Below are 8,830 nucleotides of genomic sequence, written 5' to 3' on the forward strand. Positions count from 1 at the left end.
CCACATAAGCAAAAAGAAAAAAGCCGGAAGTGGCGCTGTGGCTCAAGTGGTAGAGCGCTAGCCTTGAGCTGAAGAGCTGAGGGATAGCGCCCAGGCCCAGAGTTCAGGCCCACGACCGGACCCAAAAACAAACAAACAAACAAAAAAACAACAAAATGAACCTGAAACTGAAAAGTGACAGGTATTTTGTGTTCCAAGAAATCACTTAAATGAGGGGTGTGATTGTTTTATCTGCTCTTGTGTGCCACGTGTTTAACTATTATGTGAAAAGGACAAGGGAATATTCCTGGGCCAAATATGCTTAGAGGAAGCCTGGATTTGTTTCTTTTTTCCTTTTTTTTCCGTTTTCTTTCTTTAGTTTTTTTTCTATGTGACTTCTTAGCATTGTTGGTATACTAATGTGCACTGTGACTCTCCTTAAGCAGACAGCAGGCAACCATTCCATCACACTTTGCCATGTAAAACACTTTTCTTTGACAGCTAGAGCATCTCTCAGAACCAGAGAGTACTGTCAATTTCTGTGTAGGATCTTATGCATTGGAGACCTGCTGGGTCTAATGACACACTGTTGACAGTGGTTCTACTATAAAGTTGCCACGGGGAGTTTTCCAGCTCTTAAAGCAGTGCCCATGGTGGGCACTTTCTTCTCACAAAGGAAACTGGTTTAAGCTCTGTGTTATTAATTATTGGAAATGGTGAGAAAGGAGCATATACTCCTTAAGTAATCATTTTGCACTGTAGACTATTAGCCTCATATAAATCGCCTTACTTAGTTGCTTATTTGTTTGTTTTCACAAAGATTATGATTCCTATCTTATTGACCAGGAATTTGTGGCTCAAGGAAGTTAAGCTTGCATGAGAGCTCTCCACCTCAAATTCAGGGGACTAAAGATACAGAACCAGACCTGTCTATCCTTCACAAGCTAAGAACTGGGGAATGTCTACTCCAGTGGCCCACAAAAATCATTGATCTGACTCTGCCAAAGCAACCTCAGATGAGACTTGAACTAAACTAAATATAGGAGCATTGTTTCATAACAACATGAGCATCAGTACTATCAAACATAAACATGGAAAATGGCTCTTGGCAGATAAAAGAGTTCCTGGTCCTTTCTAAAAAACAAAACAAAACAAAACTTGTTTTACTTTAAGTTTAAAATGAATTTCCTTTCCGTTTTTCTGCATTGTTCCCTGTCAAATTCCCTGAAGAAGCTGTGTGTGTGTGTGTTGTTGTTGTTTTTGTTTTTGTTGTTTTGTATTTTCCCTCCTTACAATACTGGGGGAGTTCAGGACCTTGTACTTGCTAGGTAAATACTCAGTCAGTTGAGCTGCACCAAATCCTGAGCAAGATAAGACGCTAGTATGATCAAGGCAATAATGACCTTCTAATTCCACTCCTTAGCCTAACCACACTTAAGGGAAGCTAAAGACTTTACATTCCTTTAAATAACCCCATGAATGGGAATATTTCCACACTTCACAGATCCCTGACAGACACGACCCTTAAGATTTCCATAGAGAGTTCTCACAGGAACCCTAGTGTCCTCTAGATCTCTGTAGAGAGCACCGGTTGTCTAATATCTTTCTCCAAAGTGTAAAATTGCATTATCTTCCCTTGTTTCTGATCTTCTTGGTCAGCCTGTGTGGGTCTAGTTGTTTAACACCCTCTGGATGGCATTCTTTGGGACAGTCTCCAGAGCTAAAAGCAGAAGAGCAAACCTAGCAGACTGCTTGGTGACAACTTCAGCGCTAGGGAAGTCTCTGCTGCACTTTCTGTTGCCTTACTCACTGAGCCTCTCGGGCTGGATGCTGGGAGGGGGGGTTGGGGGGGGAGCAACTCTTCAGCTGCTTTTGCTTTCTTTAGTTTGTGTTTACCATTCATTTAATTCCAGTGATCCACCTCTCCTTTACAAAACTCCTACTGAAAAAATTTTGCTTCCATTTTAATAACCATCCAGGGCACTGAGAAATCTAGTTGAATATGAAATACAGGCTAGGAGCCATGGCTTTGACTCAACATGTATTTCCAGTGATGGTTCAACCCGACAGTTTAATCACACTGTGATTCTGAGAACATTACTCAACCTCTAACAGCCTGAACTTCATCTCCAAAAGGCATTTAAATCCACCTCACTGGATCTATGGAGGGGTGAAATGACATTAAACATGTGGAGCTTCATATTCATAATGATGGTTATTGTTTTGTTAATCCAACCATAGCAGGAGCTTGGACAGTGGGAAGAATGGCACAGGTGTCTCAGGTAAAGAGACATTTTTCCATTCAGAGTAGAGGGAAGACATTGCAGAATGGAAGGGAAGGCGACATAATTAAATACTATTCATAGAACTTTGTCCTCAGCATGTGAAGTAGAGGATGAGGACATAAGCAGAAGTTCTAGGAGAGCAAGGTGCCTGAACTAAGGTAGCAATGGGAAGAATCTAGGTGATGAAATCCAGAGAGATGTAAAGGATGACCATCCTTATGTAAAGAAAGACTGCTTTACTGAGGCAGTGGCAGGAAAAGCTTGACTCTGCTCACCCCAGGCAATTTGCATTCATCAATGTTTGTTTCCCTGAGCATCTGTTCCTTTTGGGAAGCTTGTGATGGTATTTGGTACAGTATCCTCAACTCTGGGAGAAGGGATGGAGAAGCAGCCATTGTCTAACTGCAATGGGTCTCATATCACAAGCAGCATAACTGATTTTGATCATATATGGACTGACCACCTGTCACATTCTTTCTACATTGTCCTGTACAAAACAGAGAGTTTGTGGTATTGGGATCAGCTGAAAGCAGATACATGTGAGGAATTCAGAATATGAGCAATCCTGACAACAGAGCCTGAGGACCACTGCCCCTCTACTTGTGTGAGTTCCAAGGTATCCAATGTTGTGCTTCCTTTTCAAGGGTACCATGATCCTAACCAATTTGACTGCACTACACAAGGACCCCAAAGAGTGGGCCACCCCAGACACCTTCAATCCAGAGCATTTTCTGGAGAATGGACAGTTTAAGAAGAAGGAATCTTTTCTCCCTTTTGGAATAGGTGAGTTGTGATGAACAGGAGTGAGGCAGTAGAGTTCCACCCACATCCTCCCCACTTCTTCTTCTTGCAGTCCTCTGCTTTACTTGCATATCATCCCATGACCCTGCCCAGGGAAATTTTATCTTGCTGTAGTTGGAGTCCAGCATGGCTTCTGACCAGGCTCATTTTCAAAGCTTCCTTCTTTCCTCTCATGGAGACTTTCCCCCTCTTGGGTCTGTTCTCCACCACACTTCAAACAGAAATCCAAACTTTGAATGTTGCTCACAAAGACTCTTATAGCTTTTAAGATTATATATTAAAAATAAATTTAGGTCTGAGTCCAGGACTTGAACTTGGTCCCTGATGGTTTTACCATTGGCTAATACTATGGAGTGATGCTTCCAACCCCTAAATTTATCAACTTTAAATAATTTTAATGGTTTTTTTAATGAGGCATTGGGGAGACTACAAAGATAGGGGCACACTATGTGCCATTAGGACATTAGGCAGTATGTCTAATGCTGCCTCTAAATGAACCTGAACTAGATTTGGTTCAAACCTGTACTTATTTCCTGAAAGATATAACTCCTCCCCCTTCTCTTTCTTTGGTCATGGGCCTTGAACTCAGGGACTGGGCGCTGTCCCTGAGCTCTTTTTGCTCAAGGTTAGTGCTCTACCACTTTCAGCTACAGCTCCATTTCCAGTTTTTGAATAATTAATTGGAGATGGCTTCTCTGATTGGACTAGCTTCAAATCATGATCCTCAGATCTCAAAAGTAGCTAGGATTATAAGCATGAGCTACTGGCACCCAACATTCTATTACCTACATTTGTATACATATGTATACATACATATACATGCATATTGTAGAGTGAAAACAGTGAACTGTCTATTATGCTTTTGAGCCATCTAGTTTGTGAAAGAGTATCATAAGCCATAACATCATGAAATAAATAACAAAATGCATTTGCCTAATCCTGACACTATGCTAGACATATTGCATAGATTATTTCAGTAATTTCCACAGTCATTACTGCCATAACTATTTACTGACCAACTATTATATGATAAGAAGTCATCCTTGAAGAATATTAGTCAATGAAACAGAAATCAAATCAAAGTTGGACGATGTATTGCCATGTAACACTACAAGGTTCAAATTACGAAAACCACTTTAGAGATAAGGCAACTAAGGTAAGCAAATAAGGAAAGTAAACTAATAAATTTATGTAACATTGCTAAGACTCCATAGTAACCAAATGTATCAAAAGCTACAGCTTATCTTCTACCTGGCACTGTCTCTATGATAAATAAATCTTATCTGGAACCCTCACAGTGGGACTGATGATGATGTACTTATCTAGAATTTAAATTATACCTTACTTTTATGAAGCATTCTCATTTGCTGCAAATGAATGTTAGGCTCAGGCCGGGGAGGAACTGCAATTTGACTGTATGGAGTTTGACCCTGTGCTTGGCTGTCCTGGTTATTTATATGCTCTTTTTCTTTCCTCATCTTTTTCTAAGTTATCTCTGGGTTCCTGTTACACAACTCATTCTAATCAGAAGGCTGATAGAAGTTGAAGGAACTTGTGCCAGTTTTGCGCTAACAACAATTTCAAGTTTTGTATTTACACCCTAAAGTTTCAGATATATTTCAATATACTTCAATTACTACTACTCCTCTTGATTCTTGCATTAGGTTGTGAAACACTGAAACCCTAGAAATGCTTTTACCTCCTGTCTCTTGCATTTTTGGTGAGGGGAATCTTCACAGAATCAAATTCAGATTCAATTGCCTCAGATAATCTCATACTTTCCTCTGGGCACCCTGTGGTTAATAATGACAGAGGAAAAGGTTTGTATTCTTCTTTCTTCATGTAAGCTGACTCAATAAGACAAAGTTGTTTCTATTGAATGTCATGGATTGGTAGACCAGGGTGTGTACAATCTCGAATTTTTATACTCCTAGTTTAATTCTCTCTCCCCATGACAATTCCAGACCTGCCTACCTCTTTAAGGCCCCCTTTAAAGTCACAGAGTGCATACTATATATGTTGATACTACATCGCTGCATTACACATTGTCCCAAACAATATTATTTAAGAAGCATGCATTATTTCACACAAGCATGAATGTCAGATATGCAGCTTTACTGATCCTACCTGTCTTCTATATTAGAGGGCCAGTTCACTGGAAGCTATTCGAGGATGAGCTAAGCTGGACAAGTGATACTCTTTTCACATTTACTCTCATTCTCTAGCAAGCCAGCCTGGCTGTTTCCATGGTCTCTTGATGTCCAAGCTTGGAACTGGCACATCATGACTTCCACTGTCTTCTTGTGGCCAGTTCAAGTCATAAGTCCAGCCCCAATTCAAGGGAAGAAGAAAATCCTACATCTGATGGGGTTTGGGGATTAGCTTTGAAATCATACCACAAATGACATTACCTGGGGCAAGGTGGAAATTGGAGCCCTTTTTCTGTCATCTCTCTTTCTGATGGAAAAGAATTAAATGCAGAGATGGAAAGCAATTACCTTGGAAATCCTAAAGAAGTCAAGGAAGAATAGAACCTATTTTATTGAACAATAAAACTGAACCTAAAAAAAAATTCAGTGCATCAAGAAATGGTCAACACTGCTGTCTGGGTTTTCTACCACATTCTTATTTTTAACATTCAACTACTTTGCAACATGCTTTCTTGAACTTTCTAAGGGTAGCTTTCTGCCACTGTTTCCCAAAACCTTAAATTCATCTCAGAGTGAAATATGCATTTGTCTGAGCTGCAGGAATAACCAACATATATCTTGTTCTAGAAAAGTCTAACTCTGAAGCCTGCATTAAGTCTCTAGGCAAACAGTTCACAGTGAGCCCTGGTAAAAATGAAAGTATAATAAGTACATACTCCAAGGTGCAGTGAAAATGGGTAGGCATTCAAGCATTCCAGTGGAGTGACTGAAGTTCCAACTGTAAGATCAGCATAAAGCCAAGAGAAATTACAGAGCTAGCCATATATCCTGAGCAGTATAAAAAATAAAAATAACTTGTATTTTAAACAGGGACACATGGTAGGGAAACTGACCAAGCTAAGCAGTATCTCTTTCCTTCTGTCCACACATATCTGCATATGTAACAAAGAGGGATGTGATGAAGGCAGTTCTGGGTATGAGCTGAGAGGAGGAGGCTCTATATTGAAGACTGCATTGGGATCACAGGCAATTTGCCACAGGCAATTTCACCTGTGACCCCGAGACCTTGCAAAATGAAAGATAATGAGTAACCAGATTTCTAAATCAGAGACCTGAGTCTAGGAGCTTTCAAGATGGATATATGGTCATTCAAACCACACACTGAACAGCAAAGAAAATGGTAAAAGGCAGAAAAAGAATTTTTGCTAAGTCCCTGAAGGCTCCAATAGCAGCTGTAAAAATAACTCATCTTTCCTTTTTTTTTTTTTTTCAGGAAAGCGAGTTTGCCTTGGAGAACAATTAGCTAGGTCTGAGCTCTTTATCTTCTTCACTTCCCTTGTGCAAAAATTTACATTCAGACCTCCAAAGAATGAGAAACTAAGCCTAAAGTTCAGACCCGGCCTCACCCTTTCCCCAGTGAACCACCGCATCTGTGCCATCCCTAGACCATGAGGTTGTAGGAGAAGGAAATTGAAAGGAGACCAAGAAAAAATGGTGTGTGCCCAATCAGATATAAAGGGAGAAAATGAAGCTTGGTTAGAAGAAAGATAAGAGGAATTGGGTCAAAGTATACAGAGTCTCATTTTCCACACTACTATTGTTTCCCTATCAGCTTTGTGCAAATCATTTATGTGGTCTGTGTTTTATCTTTAAATCTCTGAGGTGACAGGAGAATCGTGATTTCTTGAGGAAACAAAGTTTTTTTTTTACAAGAATTAGGGAATATATTAGATTTAAAGTGGTTTGTAAGCCATAATCACATCATAAAACTAAGCTATGCTTTCTTGCATAGACATGTATTTGTGTGTAGGTGTTCAGACAGCTCGAGTGAACATGCTGAAAAGGAATCAATGAGTCAGACATGGCACTTTGAGAAAATCCAGAGTTTGCCAAAAGGCCTCTCCTATGTCTCAGAGCTGTGCGCACATGATCTTGATGTTGACTGGGATGCCCAGTGAAGCTTCCAAATGCCAACATATTTTTAAAAATCTGGAAGGCCATATACATGCATGGACTGAAAAAGATCTAAAATGCCTTCGTCTCTCACTTGTAGATGACCTTGAAGGTTTAAGTAGGAATTGTAGGATAAGATAGAGCAATGAGCTTTCTGTTGCAGATTAAATGGTATTAGCCAACCTACACCTTGAATTATGGGAGAGAATGCATGATAAAAGAGTTCAATGCATGTGATAAAAATGGACTCAAATCCATGGAACAGTATGCTACCAGAGCAGAGAATCCAGTGATTAATTGTGACGAAAAATGGGACTTTTTTTTTACAAACTTAGTCTAAAGTCTCTTAACATGAAGCAATAAAAATAATAGCTCTTAAGTTAATGTGTGCTGTGTCTCATTTCTAGAGTTTGACATATCATTTAAAATTCCAGAATTCTCAACAAAACTTATGAACCATGCAATGAAAGGGAAACCATAATTCATTCATAAGGTTAAGAAAAAGCAGTTATTACAAACTGCTCCTGGAGAACCCCAGTCATTGGATAGAAGCTTTTAATATATATGCTTAAAGAACTTTAAGAAACCTTGCCTATAGAATAGAAAGTGTCAGGATGATTTCTCACTGAATAGAAAATCATAATGAGAGAGTAGAAACTATTGTCAAAAGCAAATAACTAGAAGCTTTAGAGTTGAAAATGTGATAACAGAAATTTCTATCTTACTTGAAGGACTTAGCAATGTGTTTGAACTGGCAGAAGGAAGAATGTAAACTTCAAGATTGATTGATGAATTTATGTAGTCTATGGAACAAAAGGAAATAAAAATGAAAATAAAATGTTCTGAGCTTTTTTTTGTGTGTGGGGGGTCCGGTTGTGGGGCCTGAACTCTGGGCCTGGGCGCTGTCCCTCAGCTCTTCAGCTCAAGGCTAGTACTCTACCACTTGAGCCACAGCACCACTTCTGGTCTTTTGCTTTTTGCTTATGTGGTGCTGAGAAATCGAATCCAGGGCCTTAGGCATGCAAGGCAAGCGCTCTACCACTAAGCCACCTTCCCAGCTCCATGCTGAGCTTTTTGAGACTGTGGAAAGTCATTAAATGTGTTAGAAGTGCATGAGAGGAAACAATGAGAAGGCTAGATAAGCTCACACCTGTAATCCTAACTATACAGGAGTCTGAGATCTGAGGATCTTAGTTAAAGCCAGCTTGGACAGGAAACTCTGTGAGACTCTTATCTCCAATAAACCGCTCAGAAAACTGGAAGTGATGCTGTGGCTCAAGTAGTAGAGTGCTTGCTTTGAGCTGAAGAGCTGAGAGACAGCGCAGATTTCAAGCCCCACAACCAACAGGAAAAAAGGAAAGAAAGAAAGCTGGATAGGAAGCTGAAAGATTTTATCTCAGGAAACAATGGGCCCCAAATAGCCACATTTAATGCAAAGTATTAACCAGCAGATGCAATGTCCACAAATTACATCTAGGATAAATTTAAAGAGATCTTCCCTTAGATATACCAGCATCAATGTCAAAATCCAAAGACAATTAGAAGATATTGAAAACATAAGAAAGAAGTGTGTTAGGTTTGTCAGCTGGATGCTCACTTGAAACTATTTCACAGTGGGATGATATATTGAAAGTGTTCAAACAATGCAGCCATCTAACAGTC

At 39.7% G+C, this 8,830-nt stretch overlaps 1 protein-coding gene across 1 annotated transcript in view; it reads left to right on the top strand.

Annotated features, from left to right (window-relative positions):
• LOC105990009 (cytochrome P450 2J2) overlaps positions 1-7,980 on the top strand; it is a 28,215-nt gene extending 20,235 nt beyond the window's left edge. The window contains exons 8-9 of the mRNA XM_013022300.1: positions 2,909-3,047; positions 6,489-7,980. Coding sequence (XP_012877754.1) covers positions 2,909-3,047; positions 6,489-6,667 — 318 coding nt within the window. The 3' untranslated portion in view covers positions 6,668-7,980. The remainder of the gene's footprint in view (positions 1-2,908; positions 3,048-6,488) is intronic.
• Positions 7,981-8,830: the final 850 nt, after the last annotated feature.

Source organism: Dipodomys ordii, unplaced genomic scaffold (genome assembly GCF_000151885.1).
Source record: "Dipodomys ordii isolate 6190 unplaced genomic scaffold, Dord_2.0 Scaffold61, whole genome shotgun sequence".
In the NCBI taxonomy this organism is placed as follows: Eukaryota; Metazoa; Chordata; class Mammalia; order Rodentia; family Heteromyidae; genus Dipodomys; species Dipodomys ordii.